This window comes from Sarcophilus harrisii, chromosome 3, assembly GCF_902635505.1.
Source record: "Sarcophilus harrisii chromosome 3, mSarHar1.11, whole genome shotgun sequence".
In the NCBI taxonomy this organism is placed as follows: Eukaryota; Metazoa; Chordata; class Mammalia; order Dasyuromorphia; family Dasyuridae; genus Sarcophilus; species Sarcophilus harrisii.
The window spans coordinates 161783509-161810266 of record NC_045428.1 but is presented as its reverse complement, the minus strand read 5'-3'; the positions used below and the strand labels follow the sequence as shown (position 1 = coordinate 161810266).

Sequence of the window (26758 nt, the reverse complement as noted above, 5' to 3'; positions counted from 1 at the left end):
TTGGTTATAAAATTTTAAAAACCTCTAGAAAAAGAACAAATTAAAAACTCCCAAACACCAAAGAAGATATTAATAAAATTAAAGCAAGAAACCCATTGAACTAATGAAAAACTAGAAGCTGATTTTATGGGGGAAAAAAACAACAAAAAGACAAACTGTTGATTAATTTGATTAAAAAACAGAAAACTAATTTGCTGCTGTCATAAATGAAAAGGGTGAATTAACCATCAATTAAGATGAAATTAAAGCAATTATTAGGACTATTTCCCTCAATTATATGCCAATAAATCTAACAATCTAAGTGAAATGGATGAATATTTACAAAAATATAAATCTCCCAGATTAACAAAAGAGGAAATGGAATACTTAAATAACCCTATCTTCGAAATTGAACAAGCCATGAATGAGCTTCCTAAGAAAAAGTCCTAAGGACCAGATGGATTTACAGGTCAATTCTACCAGACATTTAAAGGACCATTAATTCCAATACTGTGTAAACTACTTGGGAAAAAAGCTTTTTTTTTTTTTTTTTTTTTAAGAGTTCTACCAAATTCCTTTTCTGACAAAAATATGGCAGTGATATATAAACCGGGAAAAAGAAAAACAGAGAAAGAAAACAGTAGACCAATTTTCATAATGCATTTTGATACAAAAACTTTAAATAAAGCACTAGAAGGAACATTATAGCAATATATCATAAAGGTAATAAACAATGACCAGATGGAATTTATGTCAAGGATGCTGAGCTGATTCAATATGAGGAAAACCATCAGCATAATTGACCAGATCAATAGCAAAACTAACAGAAAACCATATGATTATCTCAGTAGATGTAGAAAGAGCTTTTGACAAAATACAATAGCCCTTCCTATTAAAAAAAAACACCAAAAAGCATAGGAATAAATGGAGCTTTCCTTAAAATGAAAAGTAGTATCTATCCAAAACCATCAGTAAGCATTATTTGTAATGGGCATAAGCTAGAAGATCACAAGTCAAGTAAAGATGCCCATTATCATCATTATCCATCAATACCATTTTAGGCATTATCACTACTATCATTTAATAATATGTTAGAGATGCTAGCTATAACAATAAAAGAAAAAGAAATGGATTAGGAATAGGCAGTGAAGAAAGAAAACTACCACTTTGTAGATGATGTGATGGTATACCTAAAGAATCAAGTAAAAAACCATTTAAAATAAATGAATAATTTTAGCCAAGTTGCATGCTATAAAATAAATCTACATAAATCATCAGGATTTTTATTACTAACAAACTCCAGCAGCAAGAGTTAGAAAGAAACGTTCCATTTAAAATAACTGCAGACAATAAAAAAAATTTGGGAATACACCTACCTAGGACAATCTAGAAACATAATTGCAAAATATGTTTCATACAAATAAAATCATATCTAAACTGATAAAATATCAATTGCTAAAGGGTGGGTTGAGCTAATGTAATAAAAATGACAGTTCTAACTAAATTAATTTACTTATTCAGTGCCAGAGCAATCAAACTACTAAAAGATTATTTTATAGAAGTAGAAAAAATAATAACAAAAGTCATCTGGAAGACCAAACGGTTAAGAATATGAGGGGAATCAATGGGTGAAAATGTGAAGGAAGGTGGTCTCACAGTACCATATCTCAATCTAATTACAAAAAAGTGTTCATCAAAATAAAAAACCTCAGATGAGGTCCCTAAGAGTCAGAAACAACTGAAATGACTAAACAGCAATAACAATAAAATCATTAAAACCATCTGGTACTGACTAAAAACTCAAGAGGTGAATCAGTGGAATAGATTAAGTACACAGTGCGCATTAACTAATGGCCATAGTAATCTCATGTTTGATAAAATCAAAGATCCAAACTTTTGGGAGAGCCCACTAGTTGATAAAAATAGCTAAAAAAAAACAAACAAACTGTAAAACAGCTTGGCAGATACTAAGTACAGACCAACATCTCTCACCAATATAAGGTCAAAGTGTATGGTTTAGAAGGAGTGGGGAGGAAAGGAAGGATTTATAAATTTCTCTAATGAAGGTCTCATTTCTCAAATATATAGAGAAACTTTATAAAATATGACTGATTTTCTAATTCAGGAAATCAGAAGGAAAACTCAGTCATAGTAGTAATATGAAAAAAATTTTTTTAAAGAACTACTAATTAGAAAATGTAAGTTAAAACAACTCTTCATTGCCTATTATCCCACATCTATTAGTTTGGGTAATGTGACAGAAAAGAGAAAAGTAAAGTATTTGAAGGAATTTGAAAAAATGGTAGAATTAATACATTATTGGTTGATTTGTAAACTGATCCAACCATTCTGCAGAGAAATTTGGAACTATGCCCAAAGACCTCTAAAACTGTGCACTCTTTGATCCACGAATAGGGCTTTATCCCAAAGAGAGTCTTCCTCTAAAAAAGAAAAGGAAAAGGATCAATATTTACCAAAAATATTTAGATAGCACCTTCTTTTGTGGTGGCAAAGAATTGGAAATTGAGGGGATGGCCATCAGTTGGAGAATGGCTAAGGAAGCTGTAGTGTATGATTTCTGTGGAATACTCCTGTGCTATAAGAAATGATAAGCAGGATGTTTTCAAAAAAAAAAAAAAAAAAAAAAAAAAAAAAAAAAAAAACAGGGAACACCTCACTAAACTCATGCAAAATGAAATGAGCAGAACTAGGATAATATTGTTACAGTAGCAAGAGTATTGTGAAGATGGTCAAATTGTAAATGACTTAGCTAATCTCAGCAATACTTATGAGGAATAAATTCTATCTACCTTCAGAGAAAGTACTGATGGGGTCTGAGTGCAAGTAGGAACGGACATCCTTTTTTTTAATTTTCTTCTTTTTTTTTTTTTTTTTTTGGTTTTGTTTTGGTTTATGTTTTCTTTTGCAACATGGCTAATATTTAAATAAATGTATTTTGTAAGACTATATCTATAAGGTATATCAAATTGTTTCCTTTCTCAAGGAGAGGGGAAGAGAAAAAGAGAATTTGGAACTCAAAGATTAAAAAATCCAACAAATGTTAAAAATTGTTTTTACATGTAATTAGAAAAAAAAGTTAATGGTGTTAATGTGTGATTTTGTATAAATGGGAAGCACATTTGGAAAGTCTCAGGAACTAAGTGACAAGTAAGAAAAATATGTATCCTCCTATAATATCATCACTATTAGGAGTAGTGTGAGTTGTTTTCATGTGGTAGAAGTCCTTCTCTAGGAACTCTTAACATCTAGTGTGGGAGCAGATGGTGATCAGTAAGCAATCTCAGAGAGAAAAGGAAGTCATATATCAGGGTAAGGCTATATGCTAGATATTAGAGTTAGAGGTTTTTTCCTACTTCATTCATTTGAGTCACTGTGATATCTAAATTTACTAATTTTTTTTTCTTTGGGTTAATATATTCTTTTATTGTTTATCGTTTACAAGTAGTAATCTTTTTGGTTAAAAGACTATTGTCAGTGTTCCAAGTAGAGCAAAGGAAAATATAAATCATAATTATTTCATATCTATTTTGATCTAAAGTAGACCTAGGTTAAGACATGTATATAGAGGGAGATAATATACATTAGAACTTTCAGGTGAATACTTTTCACTAAGTAAATATGTGGGTTTAATTAACTCAAGAGAAAGCATTGATAAGAAAGAAAAAAAATATAATACTGTGCAAACATACAGATTGCATTTCTATAACTTTCTATTTCATTAGCAACCATTATTTTCTGAATGAATAGATAGGATAGTTTAAAACAATCACCAAACTAATAATTGATAGATAATCTACAGTAGGATTCAGAGGAATATATTATCATTATTATTGGGTCAGCTAGGTGGTACAGTGTATAGAATGCTAGCCTGAAATTGGGAAGATTCATCTTCCTGGATTCAAATCTGGCCTCAGATAGTTACTGATTTTGTAATCTTGGTCAAGTCATTTAACCCTGTTTGCCTCAGTTCCTCACAGTGAGCCACTCTAGTATTTTTGCCAAGAAAATCCCAATATAGGGTCAAAAAGAATCAATCACTGAAGTGACTGAATAATATCAGTCATTGTCATCATCATCATCATCACATCATCATCATCCAGCAAAGAAAGTACCTATTGTGTAAAAGATACTTTGCCAGGCTCTGGAATTAGGTATAACACAGACCCTCATCTTAAATAGCTTTCAGTCGGATACAGAGGAAAATATATGTGACATTGTAGAGTAAGGTGGCTTAGGGATAGGAAATCTGTGATTTCACTGGTTGAGAAAACATCTTCTCTGGATAGCACCGTCTCAGCAACATTACATTTCTAAAGAGCTGCCTAGAACAGAGTTTAGATGACTTATCAAGAGGTAGACAACCAGTATAGTGGGGGATGACTCAAACTTGTTGGATCTCTGACTAATTCTCTATTCATTAAAGATACGTTCAGAACTTTCTAATCAAGCAAATTGAATAAGAAGTTATATATAGCTGGGAGTTTTTTTTCTGGAATAGTTTTGCATGCAGTAAGATTTGAATTTTTTTGTGGTCTTGTTTGTAATTCTCATGAAAAAAAATAGAATTTTAAAATAAGTGTTAAGCCATATCTTTTGAGGATTTGATGCAAATAATTATGGGTATGTATTTCAAGGAAAATGCTTTCTCTCAAAGATTTTAGAAAATTAGTGGAGGGGAAAGGGGAAAATAGGCTTCACTATCATTTTAATAAATTTAATATTATATTTTAGATGGTGCAAAAACACTACACTTGACATATATATTTCTATTATATCTGTGTTTACAATTTTTTTCAGGTCCTAAGGGTGAAGCAGGAAAAGTGGTTCCTCTACCTGGTCCCCCGGGAGCAGAAGGAGTTCCAGGACCCCCAGGTTTCCCAGGACCCCAAGGTATTTTTTTAAATTTATACTTCTTTTAAAAGTTGAAGCCTGATAAACTTCCAATTTTAGCTAGGATTGACCATTTGCTATTCTCATTAAAGGTGACAGAGGTTTTCCTGGCAGCCCAGGAAGACAAGGACCTCCAGGAGAAAAAGGGTCTGTTGGCCAACCAGGAATAGGGTTTCCAGGACCCCCAGGACCAAAAGGTAAAAGTTTTAAATAGTAAAAATGAGTTTAATTGAAACTAAGAACATTGGGTTGGAGATTCTCTTATTGGCCATTCTACTAGCTGCAAATGTAAAATGAGTTAATAATAAATTTCTTTTTCTGCCCTAGGAAAATATTGTAGAAATAAAATGGGACCATAAGTATGAAATAACTTTGTAACCTAGCAAGAATTCTTTAAAAAATATGAGGTTATCTTATAAGATGATTTTTGGAAAAGTGAGATGTTGGTGATTTGAAGAGAAGTAATTTACAAGCATTTAGTGTGACAGCCATAACTCTTGGTTAGGGAGGAATTAAGAGTTGAGAAAGTGAATCTGCTTATGAAGTATAATGTAAAGTAGACTCAGAAGCACCATTAAGCTGACATTCCTTATTGTCCTAAAAAAAAAAAAGAAAAACAAAAAACTCTTTCTCCACAGAAGGAGCAGCAGGATAACATTTCTAAAAATTCACAAGAAAATGATTTGGGAAGGCCAGAAAGAGGATTCAAACAGATTCAGGGCTAGGAAACCTATTTATGGAGAAAAGATTCCTAATATATTCTAGAATTACCTGTTCCCTCATTACCACTTGATTATGATTTATCCTTATTTATTTTTTGAGAACCTTTATTATATTCTAATTGTAGTCATCTAGAATGGTCAGTCTTCTTTGGTAATTTAGTTTGCTTGCTTAGTCACACAACCTAGTCTGCATGGTATGGATCAGTTGTCATTCAAGGAATTGACCAGCATTGGTAGAAGGAATTTTGCTATTTCAAGTTCTCAATATCAATATGATTATAGTTCTAGTTCTACTCCCCTGAACATAATACCATTTGGCCAGGCTCTGTCCCAGTTTCCTTGGCTGTTAGACCAAGGAGTAAAACAAAATTACATACAAACACATACACACACATATACACCCTTTTAACTCTCCTTTTTCTACACACAAAATCACAAAGACTGATCCCAGGCATCTTAATAGGAATTAATTTCCATATTATTTATATATTTCTAGAGCAGGGGATGATAAAGCTTTTTTGGTTTGAATATTACCAGAGAGGTTGAATTATGATTACTTATGTCCAGTACAGTGGCTGCCACATCATTACATAGTAGAGCTTAATAAATTTTAGATGACTAATTTTTCTGTCATGCTTAACTTTAAAAACAGGAGAAAAGGAGATTTGAGGAAAGGAGAATAGAAAGAGGCTTAGTAAGGAGGAAGAAGAGAAAGAAAAATGGACAGATTTGGGGAAAAGTGTAAAGTGCCCATAACAGTGTCTTAGGTGACCCTGGTGACACCAGCTAAATAAATTATCTTTACATTTTGCTTTCAAAGAGGGTATCTCTGCTTAATTTTCCAGATAAGTTCAGGCCTAGTTCAATAGGTCATAAAGCTGTTGCAATATTAATGATCTGCTTTATTCAATAGGTGTTGATGGCTTGCCTGGAGCTATAGGTCAGCCTGGAAATCCAGGTCGTCCAGGATTTGATGGTTTACCAGGAAATCCAGGTGTTCCAGGCCAAAAAGTAAGTAGTATTGTTCTTTTTTTTTTTTTTATTGTTTTAAAAAATGTTCTTGAGAAAGGAAAAATGCCAATGATAATGTACTAAAGAATCACCTTGTACTTTTTTATAGGCTAGAGTTTCATTATTTTGCTTCCAAAGGAGAGTTTATTCATGTGACTGGTTTATTCACATTCATCTTTTTTTTTTTTTTTTTTAATTGGAAAGGAAAAACAACACTTTTGTGGTTCTGAATTAACTCCATGATTGGGAAGTATACTTCAGCAAGTCACTTTAGGATCAAATAGGCCGTAAAATATATCTCGATTTTGTAAACAGCAACCTCTTATTAAGAAAGTGAATGTGCTTTTATGAATCATGGACTGGGAGATAGGAAACTGGCCCATAGTTCCATCTTTGTAATTAACTTTCAGAATGATCTTGTCCAAATCATTTTATTTTTCTTGAATATAGTTTCCTCATCTGTGAAGCTATTTCTAGTTTCTTATCATCTTTAATTCTTTAATTCTATGATTCATGACACATTTCCTTAGAAACTGAATAACCAGAGGATAGAATTAAAATAGGGACAGATTCCAGGATTTTAGAGCTAAAAGGAGCCTGGAAGGTCCCTTAGTCCAGACCCTTCGTCTTACCAATAAAGAAACTGAGAGGTAATGTCATCTATTCACTAATTGACTACTAATAGCTACTAATTGACAAAACTCAGATTCAGGACTAGGTTGTCTTGTTCCAAATCCAGCAATTTTTCTACCATGCTATTACTTTACATCTTCAAAGGAAAGGACATATCTTACAGGAAAAATATTAAAATAATATCACATATGTCAAAAAACACAAAATTGATATCAGAGTCTGAGAACAGAAGGAATTCGTTTTGCAGAGTCTGATTAGGTGAAGTGCTCAGTCTGAGAATGGAAATCTTTATACTAAGACAGAGCAAACTCCTTGCCCTGAATCAAGCACACTAACTCTATCGCCCACAGTTTCCTGATATGAATTAGGGATATGAACTAGGTGATCACCTAATTTTCTTCTGGTTTTTAGGGCCTATGAACATTCTTTAGGCTCTCTTCTCTTTTTCTGTGTCACCCTAAAAGAATCAGATCAAGGTGGAGTAGTTGGATGCTGATCCTTCTAACTCCCAGACTTCCTGATTTTTGAGGCATCTTTGAATATTTGTTGAATGTACTTACAATGAAAATGCTTTATTTATCAGTGGAAGTAGCAGTGTAATTTGTCTTGAAGGAAGGCCAAAAATGAGTTCTATCAGTATTTTTAAAAAAGAAATCCATCCTTTACATTCTGTACTAAGTATTTGGAAAAGAAAGAAAAGAGCAAGACAGTAAGACACACAGAGAACTATAAGTTCATACTTTTAAATAAACTCCTCTTTTAGTTACATTTTTAAATATTCATGTTTGTTAGTGTTTATTGTTAAATTTTTTTTTAAAGAAATAAGTGAGTATGCACTGAACTTGTGAAGAGCTAGGAAAAAAAAAACTCTCCATAGGCTCCTCCTGCTAGAGAACTCTGTAGTCAACCAGAAGCCAGGCCATGATTACTAACATGTTCCTGTCTCATATAATTAGTTAAGTACAAATGGAACACAAATTGATTTTTTGCTATTATCAATAATGTGTGCCCTTAAAAAGTATTCAAAGATCATAGAGCTTGACTTCGTGTTACTAACTATTCTTACAATGTGCAAAAACTGAGTCATTTTCAGTATAGAGAGACAAAGGAAAAACTTCTTTGAAGGGAATGTTATTAATTTAAGATTATTTTTTGAAGAATGCAGCAAGTCCAAAAGCCATGGAAACTGGTTTTTGATATTGTAGCAGAAATCAATTGTACTTTACTCAAAACACTTTTTTTTTTGCCTTGTGTACAACTTATTTTCAAACACTTACCTAATACATAATTTGAAGTAAAATCATATTGCTTATTTTCTTTTATAGATTTCATTTATTTATTTTTTTTATTCTCACTACTTATTAAGTGTCCTTAGATCGTAAAATGTTTTAAAGGATACTTTAAAAGCACTGATTAATATTGAAAAAATTTTAATTATGAAGGTAAAGCCAAGATAGCAGAGTAAAGGCAGAAAAAAACCCATTAGGCATGGTGTCCTATTATGATTCTGAACCCTTTATTAAGAAGGTATCAGTTCACTTGTGAGAAGGCAATTGTTTTGCATTTTGTTATTTATTTGTGTCCAGCATGAAGAACTTAGAAGTTCTAGGCCCAGAAAAAACATGTTGGAAACAATAAAGTTAGCAAAGAAAATAATACAGTCTGGGACTAAAATTCCCAGGAATATACTAAGTTTTAAAATTCTCTTCTTGACACAGGGAAAGTCTGAATACCTGGTTACATTTGTTATAAATTGATCTTGCCTTGTCATTTTTTTTTCTTTTTAATATCAAGGGTGAGCCTGGAGTTGGTCTCCCAGGTCCCAAAGGATCAGCAGGTCTTCCTGGCATTCCTGGACGCCCTGGTGAAAAGGGGAATGTTGGTGGACCAGGGATCCCAGGAGAACATGGACTTATAGGGCCACCTGGGCTACAAGGACTCAGAGGTAATGTTTTCAAAGAGAAAATTTAAAAATGAATTCATTTTCTGAAATTACCTGTCTGTGGGTGGAAAGGAGGGAGTTCCTGATGTGGGTAATTGATTTACAATTTTTGTTTCTTCTCTTTAGGTGACCCAGGGCTGCAAGGAATCCAAGGCCCAAAAGGTGCCCCTGGTGCTCCAGGAATAGGCCCTCCCGGAGTTATGGGCCCCCCTGGAGGACAGGGGCCACCAGGATCAGCAGGTAATTCAGAGTTCCCTATACTGTCAGTAGTTAAGAAAAGACACCATAGTGTCACTCACTATGTGAGTGAAAGAAAGGATAAGCATAAATCTAAATAATATGTTGGGCGGGACAGGATTTGAAGAAAGTAATTTTTTTTTCATTTTTCTTTTTCAAGTATTTTTTATTTAACTTTCCCTTCACATACATATTATTGAGCAAATGAAACTGAAAAACAAATCCTTTTTTAAAATTTATTTTTATTTTATTTTAAAAATTAAAAAAAATATACAAATCTTTCAGTACATAGCTACAGCTGCATAGTCTGGTAAATGTCTAAAAATGTATGTCTCATCTTGCATTTTAAAGCTTATTACTTCTCCAGCAAGTGGTGAGTGGTACAATTCATGTTCATCCACTTAGATTACAATTCATCTTTATGTTTATCAGAGTTATAAAGTCTTTCAGAGTTGTTTTTCTTTGTAACATTATCATTGTATAAATCAGGAGTCCTCAAACTTTTTAAATAGGGGCCCAGTTCACTGTCCCTCAGACTGTTGGAGGGCTGGACTATAGTAAAAACAAAAACTTTGTTTTGTGGGCCTTTAAATAAAGAAACTTCATAGCCTTGGGTGAGGGAGATAAACATCCTCAGCTGCTGCATCTGGTCTGCGGGCAGTAGTTTGAGGACCCCTGGTATAAATTGTTCTTCTGATTCATCTTCCTTTGTTTTGCATCAGTTTATGAAGGTCTTCTTAGTTTCCCCTGTCATTGTCCATTTCACCATTTCATATGGCATGATAGTATTCTATCATATTCATATATGGATCTTTTCTTCTTTTTGGATTTCTTTGATGTAGAAACCTGACAATAATATAGGGGTCAGAGGATAGGAACTGTTTGGTAACTTCTTGGGCATAGCTTCAAATTGTTTGCCAGGAAGACTAGACCATTTCAGAGCTCCACTAATAATGTAGTAAGAGAATAATATCAATTTGTAAAAATAATTTGATTGTTATCTAAGTTAATGTTTGTTCCCATATGCTTGTAATACATGCCATTAGCAGGAGAATGAGTAAAACATCCTTGAATTTTTATTATTTACATTTTTTTAAATGAATGCAAGTGAATTTTCTTAATTGCTTCCTTGATGGTAGTGTTTATTAGTGACTAATTAAAATTGGCAGTGGTATATGAGCAGACCCAATATTTAGCTCCTTCATAATCTTACAATAAAGAAGACCAGGAGAGTGGGAATCCACAAATCATTATTTATCGATAATTAGTTTTAAGCTTACCTCCTTCTACTAGGGATATGTAGACTTTAGGTTAATTATACTTAATAGGGACATATGTGTTTTCTTATAGTGTTTACCAATTAAAAGTGAATTGTCTAGCAGGCTGTTTCTTAATTATGCAAGTTAAGATTATTTGCTTTTTACTTTTATTTTAGGTCCTCCTGGAATCAAAGGAGAAAAGGGTTACCCTGGATTCCCAGGATCAGATATGCCAGGACCCAAAGGAGATAAGGGAAGTCCAGGTCTTCCTGGCTTAACAGGTCAAATAGGATTACCTGGGCCTCCTGGCACACAAGGGACTCCTGGACTTCCAGGTTTTCCAGGTAAGTCATATTTGTAAACTCTTCTTCCTCCCCAAAATTGTTAAGTGAAATGATGCCTGTTTACTTGAATATTCTGGGCTAAGTGAAAAATTGCTAATTACATGTAAATCTGGAATAACATTTACTCTTCTTTTATTTTGCTCATAGGTCCCAAGGGAGAGATGGGAGTAATGGGAACCCCTGGTCAGCCAGGTCCTCCTGGACCAGTAGGTTCTCCAGGTTTCCAAGGACTAAAAGGTAAGACTCATTGCCAGCTACAAAAAGGTCAATTCTCTGGATTTTAATTTCTTAATGACTTTTTAAAAGTAGTTGAAGTATACAATTATCTCTTCCCCATTGTGACTTTCCCCATCATGGTTGCAGTAATTGTTGGTCAGAATAAGAAATTAAATGGGAATTTTTGGGGAGTTTTGCAAGAGCAAGACCACACACAAAAACTACAGAAAAATTGAGAAACTCAGAAATTCATAAAATATATGTGTTGTATTATATAATATCAACCCAAATTTTATATTAAGATACTGTATATACCTCATAAAAGAAAAATCTCTGGTGTGAAGGGAGGCCAAAAAAATTTTATGCAGATTTTCCAGATCATGGGGTGCTTGTCCCCCTAAACAGTGATATTGAAGGAATAACTATTTTCATAGATTCACAGAATCTTAAGTGACTCCAGGGATCATCAAGATTGATCATCTCTGCCTAGTATAAGAATCCCATCTACTATATCTTAGTAAGGAAAAATTTTTGTTGTTTTGTTATTTGTCCTTTGTTCTTTAAGATAACCATGACATCAGGGTGATGCCATGAGATGCAAATATATTGTATTTGAGTTAGAAAGGGCTGTGCATGGTCACCAGCATTTGTTTCTTCTCTGGAGCCATCTGGGTCCAATGTCCAGATAGATCAGGATGATTGGAGATGGCCCTGCAGAGAAGAGAAATATTTCCCTTTAAGAGGCATTTTGTGATGTCTGTATGTGCCTGTGGTGGTGGTGGCTGAAGAAGACAATTTAAGAAGAACAAAAATTGCCTGGGATAATTTATAATTCGATTGTGAATTTTGTATGGAAAGTGAGCACACAGAATCAACTGAACTCTGCCATATAGAACTAAGAAAAGACGGGTTTCTTAGGAACATTTATGTGATGTTCTGGTGTCTGATTATTCAAATGTACCATTGTAAAAGGAATTCTTGGAATTCTCTAGCTTGCTATGAAGTTTGCAGATGAGGTGTTTTTCCCCCTTTGAAAATACATTTTCTTTCAAATAATGTTTTTGATTTTCCCCATTCTCTTAATAGAGATTGTTTTCAAATGGAAAGTGTTTTTTCAAGATTACCCCCAAAAAAGCTATTTGGGGCAGTAGAAAATTGTGTTAAATACTCTTTCAATAGTTCCCTAAATTTTATTTAGTAAGCTTTAAAGAAGTTAGATATAGAAATTAATGATATGGATATTTTAGAAAAGGAGAAAAGGGCATAAAAACTAATAAACCAACTCATTTCTATGAATGTCTTATACTTCAATAATATTAAGTAAAAGAAAGAAAATCTAACTTCAAGCATTTCTATTAGGTCAACTTCTCCTATAGAACTTGGTTATTATGTAGTTATATTAAATCCAAAGTTTCATTGACATGTTGCAATTTTCCCTATATCTTCATTGGGCAATGTTTATGAATTACTTTGGCCAGAATATTCATGGCAATTCTGTGAACTTAACTAGTCTTAGTTGACATTTATATTAAAACTTGCCATATGTACTCCACTGAAACAGATTTTGAGAATATGAGGTACTCACTATGCCATAAGAAAGGATGAAAGCAATGGAATAGGAAAGAATGGATCAGAAAGAGTCACAATAATTAGTAATTAAATATATAATGCAAACTTATATCACATATTTTCAGATGAATAGCTTACAAGTATGTATCTTTCCAACACTAGGAAGCAACTTTAATGTAATTCTTGGATTGTCTTCTTTCTCTGTAGGTGACCAAGGTTTCCCAGGTACAACAGGACCCAGGGGTGATCCAGGTTTCAAAGGTGATAAGGGTGATGCTGGTCTCCCTGGACAGCCAGGATCAATGGATAAAGTGGACATGGACAGTATGAAGGGCCAGAAAGGAGATCAAGGAGAAAAGGGTAAAATTTCTTTCATTCAATTTGAGCCAGAAAAAATGTACATTTAAGGTGAAACTTTTAACCTAAGGTAGCACAAAACATTTCTGGAATTTTTAGGATTGTTTAGGATTCTCTGAAGTCTGTGCAAGCAAAATAGACTGTGTTATCCTCTCTTTTAACTGGCTAATATTGTCATTAACTTTAGTTTTGCTTGTCTTCAAAAATAAATATAATTTCTCTTATCTGACATAAGTACAAAATATATTTTCTCAAATGAATATTTTCTTTAAAGTGTTATTCTATCAGAAATTTCAATATTTAAAATTTTGTTCAGAGAAAATTATTATTTAGAAAGTTATTTTCTTAAAAGGAAAAAGTGCTGTTGTAATTATCTTATATTTTTAATTTTTTCATCCCTTAAATTTTTTTTCCTTTAGGTGTTATGTTACATAACTTATTAAAATATAGTTTTGGGGAAGTTGGAGCCAAGATAGCAGAATAAGGCAAGAACTCATCTGAAGTCTCCCAAATTCACCTTTAAATGATTAAAATAATGCCTCAAAACAAATTCTGTAGCAGGAGAACCAATAAAGATTGAGGCAAAACTATTTTCTAGCCCCAAGACAACTTAGAAAATTGGTAGGAAAGGTCTGTCTCATTGGTGCAAAAAAAGGAGTGCCGTCCAACTCAGGTTGCCATAAGGGAGACTCCATGCTGGTGCAGGCAGGCCAACAGTAAAGCTTCATGTTCCCCATTCAAATGAGGAAGTGAGGCCCTATGCTAACAAAGTAAAATATCAGCAAGACCTCTCATTTGTAGCATAAGTCACCAGCAAGGCCCTATATCCCAGGCATAGACCAATAGCACCTGGTTGAGCTCCATAGCCAGACTCTGTGTCTTTAGTAGCCCTGAGTACCTGGTATAAGAAGCTCAAGACAGTACTTTCTGCACCCAGGAGCAGAGCTCAACTTTAACATATAATTAAAAGTCAAGAAATAGGCTAGAAAAATGAGGAAAAAGCAGAAAAAGGTCCTGATTCTAGAAAATTACTGTGGTGACATGGAAGATTAAAACACAAACTCAGAAGAGGACACAGTATCAAAATAGCTATATGAAAGTCTCAAAGAAAAATCCCAATTTGAATTAGATCCAAAAAGCACTCCTGGAAGACAGCAAAAATAATTTTAAAAATAAAAGAAAAGAGATAGAAGAAAAATTTGGATAAGAAATGAAGTTATGTAAGAGAATCATGAAAAAAGAGTCAGCCATTTGGTAAAGAAAACAGAAAAAAAAGATATCCAGAAATTCACACAAGAAAACTCCCTAAAATTAGAATTGGTCAAATAGAAAAATAGGTATAAAAGCTCACTGGAGAAAATAATTCTTTTAAATTAAAATTGGGTAAGTGGAAATTAATGACTTTATAAGACATCAAGAAACCATAAAATACAAACAAAATCAAAGGAATGAAATAAAAGAAAAATGTTAATTATCTCATTCAAAACTATTTCTTGGAAAATAGATCCAGAAGATATGATTTAAGCATTATTGGACTACCTGTAAGTCATGATCAAAAGAAGAATCTGAATATCATATTTTAAAAATGATCAAGAAAAACTGTCCTGATATTTTTATGAAGTAATTCATCACCTCCTAGAAGAGATCCCAAAATGAAAATGACCAGGAATATTAAAACCAAATTCTGGAGTATCCAGGTCAAGGAAAAAATATTTCCAGCTGCTAAAAAAAAGAAACAATTAAAATATCATGGAACCATAGTTAGGATAATACAAAATTTAGCAGCTTCTATGTGAAAGAATTGGAAGGCTTAGAATATAAGATTCCAAAGAGCAAAAGATCTAGGGTTAACTATCACTTACTGAATAATACTGAATGTTATCCTTCAAGGAAAAAAATACTGATATTAAATGAAATACATGACTTTCAAGCATTCCTGATGAAAAAATAGAACTGAACAGAAAATTTGATTTTAAATAAGTGTAAGAGACACATAAAAAAATAAACAGGAAAAACAAAACATAAGAGATTAATAAGGTTAAACTATTTACATTTCTATATGGAAGATTATACAAGAACACTTAAGAAGTTTACCACTATTAAGGCAGTTAGAAGGAGCATAAATAGACAGATGGCATGAATATCAAGTGACTATGATGGGGTAATATATTTTTAAAAACCCACCAAAATTAAGAGGTGAGGAAAAGGATTGTCCTAGATGAAGAAGGAAGGGAGAGTTAGAATGAGGTAAATTATCATGTGAGAAAATTTACTTCATTCTAAGTATTATGAAAGCTATTACATTGGAGGGAAAGATGGAGGAGTGGTGATGGCAGGCAGTGTTTGAATCTTTCTCTTAATTGGATTTGGCTCATAGAGAGAATAACATATACACTCAGTTGGGTATAGAAATTTATCTTATTCTATAGAAAAGTAGGAGGGGAGAGAAAATTTGAGAAATAATATGAGGGAGGGCAGATTGAGAGAGGAAGTGGTTAGAAACAAAACCTTTGTGAAAGGAGAGAGAAAAAGAGAGGAAAGAATAAACAGAAGTGGGGGGAAGAGGATGGAGGGAAAACAGTGAATATGAATGTGACGAACTCACCCATAGAACAGAAGCAGATAGCAGCGCAGATTAAAAAACAGGATTTATAATATGTTGTTTATAAGAAATACATTTGAAGCACAAAGAGTAAATATAAGGGGTTGGAGCAGTTTATCATATGTCAGAGAAGTTTTTTTTTTTTTTTTTTTTTTTAGCACAGATGAGATAGAGATTTTGCTTCTTTTTGTTTCCTTAATTTTACTTTGTAACAGAGGAATTAAAAACAAAGAAAAATATTTCATAATTAATTACTATAAAGGATAGAGGGAAGAACTAGACCTTTGATTTCACTGATACTTGAATCTCTAAGATAAGGAAACTCCCTCTATCAGTGCAGGTAAGCACCTTAGAGTCTTTAAGTGTTGTCTAGTGCAGAGGAGTCAAATGATTAGTGTTTTGCTTTTACCCCCCAGCAGAATGCTTTGTAAATAGTAGACAATACATATTAAATTCTGTTTTGTTCTCTCTTTCTATCTCTGTCTCTACCTTTGCCGCTTTCTCTTTTTTATAACTTGCGGTACTCAGGACAAACTGGGCCAATTGGAGATAAAGGAGCCAGAGGAGATCCTGGCACTCCAGGAGTACCTGGGAAGGACGGACAAGCAGGAACTCCCGGCCAGCCAGGTATAGGACAAGATTTTAGTGCTCTAATGTATATTTGCAATTTAATGTCAAAGTAGTATGTGAATGTTTCTAAAATAACTTTGGAGCAAAATATTTAATGTTTTTTTCCTCCTCTTTTTTCTTAAAGGTCCTAAAGGTGATCAAGGTCTTGGGGGATCTCCAGGTGCTCCAGGACTACCAGGACCAAAGGGTTCTGTTGGTGGAATGGGTTTGCCAGGTAAATTGGGATTTTGTGAAAGTTTCTACTTCTTGGTGAATGATAAAACACACTTAATAGTGACTGGACCAATCTGCCAAATGAAATCACATAGCTAGTCTGGAGAGGAAGAGAGCACACTAACATTCACAAAAATATGATATTTTCATTAATTAATTTACTTCAATCTTTTTACAAAGTCAGCATCACTCATGTTAACTTAAAGTGTAATTGCATACTTTGGAACTTGTTTCTTGAAGCCAGAAAATTAAATAGAATAATGCAATATCCAAAGAAATTGTTGTCTTTCCACTGAAGAGTTTGCAATTAATTTGAACTTGATTAACCCTTACTATAGTTTTCAATTACATGATGATAGCCACCATCTCATCCAATTCTCCAAACTCCATGATTTTATTAGCATTTTTCCCTCTTTGATGAGTAGGCACACCATGTTCATAATGATTTTTATAGAGACAAATCTAATACTCTATCCATTATACTATTCTCATTAATTTTTAATTTTTACAGAGTTTAGAGAATTGCTTGGGACATTCCAAAACGACTCTCTTATCAATGGGATTTTGCATAAGTTCCTTGACTTTTCTGAGATCAGTTTTCTAATCTGTAAAATGGAGGGAAATGAACAAGATTATTTCCTTAAATTTCCTTTGAGTTTTGTTGTCAGTGAGACTAAGCAGAAGTTCCTGTAAAAATCTTGGTACTTCATTCTTGGGAACACAGTTTTTTTTCTTTTTATTTAAATTTAAAAAAAATAAATTTGTGGGTTGGTTCACTAGAAATTGAAGATCCTGTGGCTTGTATTTTTAGGGTCACCTGGAGAAAAAGGAGCACAAGGAATCCCAGGTTCTCAAGGTATCCCAGGCTTCCCAGGATTAAAAGGAGAAAAGGGAGTGAAAGGAGAAGCAGGTCGCCCAGGCATTGGGACTCCTGGACTTCCTGGTGAAAAGGTATTTACCATCTCATATTTAAGGGCTCATTCCCTTCTATCACATCCCTAAGATTCTAATATGCAAGTATTTGTTATATTACTATTTGTCCATGTCCATTCATAAATCTAGCTGATATAGTGCAGGTCTTTATGGATATTTATTACTATAATAATCAAACCATCTAATCTCCTTCTTTTTTTGGCTTATATATAATCTTGGTGTTATTTAATATGCTGATCATGTATGTGTAACTGATAATATGCCATAGTCTATCTATTTCCACTATGCATAGAAACCCTTAGTTTTTCAGTGGTTTTCACGAGTTAATTTTCATTATGATTTTTCTATTATCATATAGCCTTAGAGAGTTACTTTAACTCTTAAAGAGTTCAAGATGTAAATAAAGTACCAATATGTGTTGATATAAGGAACTTCATTATTTGGAAGCTACATTCTTATTTATATCCTATATCTATATTCCTTATCCTTATTTATATCAATAAAATCCTAAGTCTAGTTTTTATCCTTAACCCATTAAGGTCCTATGATAGCATAGTCATGTGTATAGTATAGCATAGTATCATTAGGAGAATTTATACTAAAAATATTTTTTCTACTGGTATGCTTTTTCTGCAGCAAAAAGTAATCCATGATATAAACATTTTTTGCATTATATCTAGTCTTTGATTATTTTATATTAAACAAATTTTAGTGTATAGTACTTTTTCTCACACACATAAACAAAGTTTTGGACATTTTGATAATAGTTTAATGACCACGTGGAGAATCATTGTTTGAAGACAGAAAAAAATAATTTATATCATGTAAAATGGAGGTGTACATAATGAATGAAAGTAGAATAAAGAAGGACGAGTAATAGTCCATTTTTCCCCCTAAGGTGCCTCATGCATCTCTTGCATATCAAAAGAAATGGATTCTTCATTTGGAAATAAAATTATCTAATGATCTAACATCTAATGATTTTAATGATGACAATAATAATATCTAATTACATATTGTTTTTAAGAATTAGATAGCATTTTACTCATAAGCATCTACTTTGAGGTAGGCAGGATAATACAATTTTCCATTTGACAGATGAGGCTGAATAGTGTGGTTACTGGCCTAGGGTCAGTCAGCTAGTAAGTGACAGAATCAAGATTTGAACCCAGATTTCCTGAGCCCAAATCCAATGCTGTTTACAATATAGAATAAGAACAGTTATAATTGCCATTTATGTAAAAATTTGCTAAATATTTGAGACACCTTATCTCATTCAGTCCTAGCACTAGATAGTATAGCTAGCATCATCCTGTAGAAACAAAAGTTCTAAGAGGTCAACAACAAAAAGAAGTATTTAATAAGAGTGTAGAGTATTCAGAATGATGTGGGAGATTAAAAAAATAGTGAATAGGAATATAGAATATTTATATTACTTTTGTGTTTGTAGACTTTGTGCTATATGTGTATATATATATATATATATATATATATATATAATATTATATTATATTATTTGATTCTCAAATCCCTATGAGATAGATGCCTTTTTGTCCTGGTTTTTACAAATAAAGAAAATGATGCTGGATGAACCTTGCCTGATACCTCACATTGATAGTATATTTCTGAGTCAAGATTTGAATTCAGGTTCTTCCAAATCTATCATTCTATTTACCAGGCTAGCTTACTATATCATAAAAAGTCTAGTTATCATAAGAAGGGTCAGGCCTGAGCTATAAGCAGACATCTTTAGAGGCAAGATTCAGGCAATTTTTCAATTCCACTGCAGTTGCCTTTTCAGCAAAACATCAGAATTTGCCAACATCAAATGTGAATTAAAATTATGTACATTTTTTTACTTACAGGGAGACACTGGACCTTCAGGTTTCCCAGGAAGGCCTGGAGAAAAGGGAGAAAAAGGAAGCCCAGGGATGCCAGGAATGCCTGGTCCTCCAGGTCCTGGAGGATTACCTGGGAATGTAGGCTATCCAGGTAAGTGGAAGGAGGCTGTCTTTCTGACTCTGGGGATTAAAATGAACAAGAAGTCAGCAAAATTAAAGGGGTCTCTTATTTTTAGGGAGCCCTGGAATGCCTGGAGAGAAGGGTGACAAAGGACTTCCTGGTTTGGATGGTGTTCCTGGAGTTAAAGGAGATGCAGGTAGAAAATGGTCTAAAAAACAAGCTTGGAAGGGATGCTTTGTGATATCCCCCAAAAATGGGGTGTAGTTAGTACTGACAATATTGATAGATAATTTTATAATTGTGTGTAGATTTGTGTGTAAGTTGAACATAAAGCTTGCATTAGTTTCCATCAGATTCCCTGGAAAATAAATTAGAATCAAAGAAGGAAAGAAAGAAACAAGCATTTATTAATGCTTGTGTTCCAGGCACTGTTTTAAGTGCTTTACAGTCATCTCATTTGATTCTCCCAACATCCTGAGAGGAAGGTATTATCATTATCCCATTTTATAGTTGAGGAAAAGGAAACAATGGTTAAGTAATTTATCTAGGGTTATAGAGTTATTGAATTTCTGAAGCTGATTTTCAACTCAGGTCTTCCTGATATGATCCATGGAGCTCTATTCAGTGAACCCCCAAGGACATCAAATATCAAACCTTGAAAGGAATTATAGTTATTTAATGCAACTCCCTCATCTTATAGGTAGAAAACTGAGGCAAGGAGGAAACTGCAGAGTGATCAATGCCACAAATAAGATTCACCTGTAGATCCCATCACTTTTTCTCACACTGCCCACTAGCTTAGTTCGTTCAATTCCAGATTTTGCTTTAGCATTGGGTATCTGAACCCTCATCACTTTTTGAAGAGTTCCATATGCATCTACAAAGGCACTAAGTTTTGCCCTACCATTTCAGTGGTGTGAGGGACTCCTTGACATGGAAAAAATTGTCATTGATGGAGATCAGAAATTTTTCTATAATTTCTAGATTTCTTAGAGAGATTGTATTGGCTCATTGAAAAGTTAAGTGATTTGTCCAGGTTTACACAACTAAAATGTTCCAGAAGCAAGGGTTTGAGACTACAAATTCAATCTTCCATTCGGCACTAGATTTCCTTCCACACTGCACTGAAATGAAGAGAGAATAGAAGGAGGAACAAGGATGAAAGAAGAATGATTATTTGCAGCCATGACAGAATGGAGAAAAGGGAAATATGAATTGTACCTTTCATAAGATTTAGAACAAGTGCTAATTTTCTTTGAGATTAAGGTCAGTGATGCAAAAATCTGATAACTCCAGAGTGAGTTTTGAATATTTCTCCTCCTCTGTTAGGTCAGCCTGGTCTTCCAGGTCCAGCAGGTCCAGGTGGTCAAAAAGGTGAACCAGGTGGTGATGGAATTCCAGGATCAGCTGGTGAGAAGGGTGAACCAGGTATGTGCCCTAGATCACTGAATTTTTCCTTTCTGTTCATTTGAAACATAGTCTGATACATATGTCTACCCAGTTGTTTCTCAAATACCAGGATTATTTGTAATATGCCTTCCATCTATTAGCCCTCAGTCTGGCAGATTTTAAGACAGACTTTTCAGATCACAAATTAAGATTTTTAAAATACATTTATAGGGTTTTAAGAGTAAGCTCAAAAGCAGAAGAAATGGTATAGTGGTCTAGACTCCAACATTTTTTCCTATTCATCTTTTCCCCTTTAAAACTGTGTTTATACCAATGGTTTTATTCCTCTTCTTTCTCCCCCAATTTTCATACAAATTTAACTACATCCTGATTCTGTGATCTTAGTTGAAAGTGATATAAAAATAATCTCACTATATGTTATTCATGCTAAAGGTCTTTACATCTCTTACCTGAAAGGGCTTAGGTGATTAGCTATTAAAGAATATAGAATTCCAAATTCTTTAGATATTTTGATCGGTCATTGGGGTAGATAATCCTTTTGCAATTATAGATCCCAAACTTTCTCTCCTTTCTGCTTCTATGTTATTCTTGGCCATATCTTCCCTTAATTTCTCCATAAAACTTCCATCCAAAATACTGAAGACCTTTTGGTTCTCTGCATATCTTTAGGCTTTCCTTCTGATATTTTTCATTCTCACTAGGTTGGCCCAACTCCTTTTCCAGTCATACATGCCCTTCATATTGTCTTTTATGCCATCTTCAAGTAGCACAAAATAATTTAATATTATTGAATCTCAAATACATAATCAAAGAGTTTGTAATAAATTGTAGAATAAGGAATTTTACCCAGCAGATGGAATTAATTCATTGATAAATGTCCTATACATTAAACTCAACTTGCATATTATTGCCAGCCTTTAATGTAAGGAATATTTTAAAAAATAAAATACAACTTTGATTCTCACTCTCAATGTTTGCTAAATAGGTCTTCCAGGAAGAGGACTTCCAGGATTTCCAGGTTCCAAAGGAGAAAAAGGTAATAGCTGCTATTAGAATGTGTTCTAGTTTTTAAACTAATTGCCACTGTACATTATATCAGCAGAGTTGGAAATAAGAAATCTGCAAGGCTTACCTAGTCAGTTTCTATTACTTTGGCAGCATATTGGACATAAGTGATAAGTAGTTTCTTGGTGTACAGTTTTCTGCAAGGCGTGTGAGTTTAATTTATGGATTGGAATGGTCTCAGTTATTTGTTAGAAGCTCTGATTCTATTTTTAAAAACTATTTTAATAAACTCTACTAGCCAGGAAAATATTATATATGTATGTGTATTTACACATTGCTGAGTATATGAATATATAATTTTGAGTTATATATTTGAATATATATTAAAATGTTATATATTTGAATTATATGCATATCTTCATTTGTATGAAGATAACCCTTAAAGCAATTGGTGTGAAATGACATGCCCAAGGTCACACAGCTAGGCATTTGCGCCCCTTAGCTGCCCCTATACAAAACATTCTAAATAAAAAAACCACAAATCAAAACTTAAATACTATTATAGAAATAATATTTAGAAGGCTTTCTTATACAAGGAACATGCTAAAGTTACAAAGAAAAGATTTTTAAAATATTCCCAATCTTCATAGATACTAATAAATACAAAGTGACAAAACACACAGAAGTTGATATGGTTACCTATAGCATTCAGAGATATGATTGTGAAATAATAGATTCTAAGTAATTGTGAAGCTGAAGGGAGGGTTCATGTAATAGTTACAGTTTACATTTATATAATGCTCTATAGCTTACAAGGTACTTGCTTCCCTACCACTTAAAGAGGAAGATCCTTATTGCATATGTTATCCCCATTTTATAAAAGAGGAAACTGAGGTTCAGAAGGTGGGATGATTTGTCCAGAGTCCCATTCACTACTTATTGTATTTATTAAAATGCCTAAAACCAGATTAGATAAATATGGAAATATTAATGATAGAGGTAAGAAATTAGTAACATTTTGAAGAAGAAAACTGCAGGAGCCAAAGAATTTTTGCCCTTTACTCTCTCTGGAGTGTGCTAAAATCTTGGGTAGCAATTGATTTTGCTTCTGTGGATTCCCTAGACTAGGACTAACAGGATAGCCTGGGTTTGGACTTACTACATTGCTCTTTTTTCCTTTAGTCAAGCTCACTCCAAATCAGAGAATGATATCTTTGAATAAATACTTCTTAGGCTATTGAAGTACTGAGTAGTTGCAGGATAGAGCAATTAATATGGCACCCTGCTGTTGTTTTGGTAGTAAGTTGGAGCTATACAGGAGAATCCAACTGATCAGATACGATAATTATAATAGATTCCTTCTATAGTGTTTTTTCTTCAATACCTTTTTTTTTTTTTGGATATTGGGGACCAAATAGTATGGTTGGCTTGGCAGTAATTTTGGTATTTCATTCTGTTGCCTTTTAAACAATATCTAAGATAGTTGATATAATCTCAGAATTTTAGAAGGCAAATATGGAGGAATGCAATTTATAAATAAACAGAAGGATTTTCCCTCTGGAAGTGATACTTTTATTGATCTAGTAATGCAATATTCACAGTCATCTTTTGATAGAAATGCAACCATAAAAATGAATGAGAAATATGCCCAAATTCTTATTATCCTGTGCTTATTTTCTAGAGATGATTATGGAATGAAATTAGAATAGTGTAAAATAAAGGGAAAATTGATGGAATATCAGCTTACTTAGTGGAGTCCTTGAGTGAGTTCACCCTTGGGCAGCATGCTGGTAGATCATGAGAAAAATACTGCATGAAAAGTTTAATAAATTGAACCAGATAATTAATTCATGTATTGGATTGTATCATTATTAACGAATGATCTTGTTATTTAGGTTCCAAGGGAGAGTTGGGTTTCCCAGGATCAGCAGGAAGTCCAGGAATTCCTGGACTCAAAGGAGAACCAGGATTTATGGGTCCTCCGGGTCCCCCAGGACAACAAGGATTACCTGGAGTTCCTGGTCGAGCGGTAGAAGGTCCTAAAGGAGACAGGGGTCCACAAGGTCAACCTGGCATACCTGGTAAGTAGATGTTGAAGTATATTTTGTTCATAGAGGAACTAAGAGCACTAACAATGCTTATAGTCACTAGAGCTAGAGCTAGGGTTTAGAAATATCAGGGTTTTGAAAAAAATCTTAAAATTTCATTAAGAAGAAAAGTAGAGAGAATGAAAGATAGGAAATATGAGAACAGTCTCCAGAATATTTGACATCTGCCATATTGATTTTTCAAGCTTTACTGTGGTTGAAGATATTATAACTATTTTTGTCTGTCAACATGTTATAGAAGTGACAGATCTAGTGTCAGTGAGTATGAAATAGTCAAATCAATAAGCATTGTCTACTGTGTACCAGGCTCTGTGTTAAGAGCTGGAAATACAAAGAAAGGCAAATAACAACTGGCCCTTCTTTCAAAGAGCTCAACTAAAGAAGATAATATGCAACCAATTAAGTACAAATAAGAGGATAATTTAAAGATAATGTCAGAAATAAGACTATCATTAAGGGAGATGAGAAAAGATTTCTAAAAGATGGAATTTTGGATGGGTCTTGAAGCCTGGAGAAAAAACCAAGAGGCAGAGATGAGTAGAGAGTTCATTGCAGATATGGGGAATAGCTAGTGAAAAAGCAGCAAGTCCATAATAGAGTTACTTGTGAGAGAAACAGCTAAGAAGTCAGTGTTATTATATTTTAGAGAATATGGAGTGCAGTAAGATATAAGAAGATTGGAAAGGCAGGAAGGGGTAAAAAACCATTTTATATTTGCTCCTGGAGGTAATAAGAAATAACCAGAATTTGTTGACTAGGAGAAATGACATGATTAGATGTGTTCTTTAGGAAGATCAAGTTAAGAGCTATAAGAAGTGTATTAGCAATTTTGGGAATCAGACTTTCTGTTTTCATTAAAATGTTTATGGGGTCATAGAACAATTATTCCCTCTAGCTCTTATCCTGGTTTTTTGGTGGGCTTGTGATAATAGGCCTACTTTTTGATATAGTCGGACATTGTAATATTTTGTATTGCAGAAATGACATGAAAGGAACCATATACAAATAGCAAATGCTGATATCACTCAACTGTGTAAAATTTATGGAAGATTATATGCTTTTTAACCTTTTTCAGGTGTTCCTGGACCCATGGGCCCTCCTGGCCTTCCAGGACTTGATGGAGCAAAAGGAGAAAAAGGAAATCCAGGTTGGCCAGGATCCCCAGGTGCTCCAGGAGCTAAGGGAGATCCAGGATTTCAGGGAATGCCTGTAAGTTGTTTTAAGTACATTGTCTATAGTTCAATAGTGTGTATTTCACTAGTTTTCTTTTAAGCCTTCTTCAGGTCCTCCCTATTAGCTCTGGAGCTAAACTACCCTCCTTTTCTTTATCTGATTCTCTCATGTATAAATCTGTATCTTCTCTCTTATTAACATCCCACCTGCTGGGCATATATATTTCTAATGTTTCATTTCTTTATGCACTATTGGCACAATAGTATGTAAATCTTAGAAAATATTTTGATATTTAATTCTATGTAATTATTAAGGAGGAGAAAAAATTGTGTTAGAAATTATATTTCTGTAAGTTTTTCTTCTACGCCCAAGGGAAAAGAAAACTGCAAAATCAAATGGCAAATTCAGTGGATTAAACCAACCATAGAGTAATTATTAGTTTGTAAAAGTTAGTCATCTAGTTAGAAAGCATTCATTAAGCACTTACTATGTGCTACCATCATCTTAAGCACTGAAAATACAAAGTAAGGTAAAAACATAGTTTCTGCTCACATTCTAATGAAGGAGATGACGTATATAATTTCAGAATATAAGATATATAAAGAGCTAGTTTTGTAAAACTTCTCTTTTCTAGTTAATTCCTATTATAGGCTGATATATCTGGTCTGTAGGAGAAAGGATAAGAGAGAAAATCTGTTTGGACTTGAACAAAACTTTCTAAGAAAACGCTTCTGGGGCAACACATAACAAATGGGTAGGTTTTTGTATTCACTAACATACAAATCAGTAAATACTATATATCTAGCTTAGGCTGTTATAATGACAGGATACTTTTCAGGGAAAGGAGGCAGCATTTGTAGTATTCAGACATTTCCACAAATCACATTTGCACAGAATGGTCATTATAGAACATAACAGTTTGATAATATATTCAAATTCATGACTTAGTGAGCCATGGTATGACTGTTGACTTACAAATAATATGTAAGTATGTACATATTTACAAATATACATATGGTCATATATAAATATTATAGAGAATCAAAGAAAAATATGTTTCATGACTTGATGTGAACAAAAAATTGACTGCTAGCCAGTCCATAGGTTTTCCATACTTAGGCTATTTATATTGTAAACAAAATTTTGAAACCACTGTTTTTGTAACTTCTTTGAAGCTTTTTGTGTCTTAGCTCCAAGACTCCAAGTTCTTCTCCATGCCATTATGAGATGTTTCGAAGTAAAATTTGTATCCAGCTATACTAAACTATAATCATGATACAATTTAGTAAAAAATAAAAATACAAAGCATTATTAATTCTAGTTTATCAACAGTAAATTTGAAGTTCAGTGTCATTTAGATAATTTCCAAGGGCAGATGTTAAATTGTTGAATAAGAATCCCTAATCTTCATGTACTACCCACTCAAAAAATGTTGGCATTTTCTCAGTGAATCAGTACCAGATAAAAGACTTATGAATAATTTGAGCATTTCAGCAGCTTTGGCTATCTGCAATTACAATAACCACTTTAAATTCATTCCTG

At 33.4% G+C, this 26758-nt stretch overlaps 1 protein-coding gene across 1 annotated transcript in view; it reads left to right on the top strand.

Annotated features, from left to right (window-relative positions):
• Nucleotides 1–26758, top strand: part of COL4A1 (collagen type IV alpha 1 chain) — a 192738-nt gene that overhangs the window by 138400 nt on the left and 27580 nt on the right. The window contains exons 27-43 of the mRNA XM_003765735.4: nt 4798–4890; nt 4983–5087; nt 6526–6623; nt 9051–9201; nt 9325–9438; nt 10871–11038; nt 11186–11275; nt 13031–13183; nt 16311–16409; nt 16537–16626; nt 17437–17576; nt 19424–19550; nt 19636–19716; nt 20850–20948; nt 21916–21966; nt 23831–24016; nt 25119–25252. Of these exons, the coding sequence (XP_003765783.1) occupies nt 4798–4890; nt 4983–5087; nt 6526–6623; nt 9051–9201; nt 9325–9438; nt 10871–11038; nt 11186–11275; nt 13031–13183; nt 16311–16409; nt 16537–16626; nt 17437–17576; nt 19424–19550; nt 19636–19716; nt 20850–20948; nt 21916–21966; nt 23831–24016; nt 25119–25252 (1979 nt within the window). The remainder of the gene's footprint in view (nt 1–4797; nt 4891–4982; nt 5088–6525; nt 6624–9050; nt 9202–9324; nt 9439–10870; nt 11039–11185; nt 11276–13030; nt 13184–16310; nt 16410–16536; nt 16627–17436; nt 17577–19423; nt 19551–19635; nt 19717–20849; nt 20949–21915; nt 21967–23830; nt 24017–25118; nt 25253–26758) is intronic.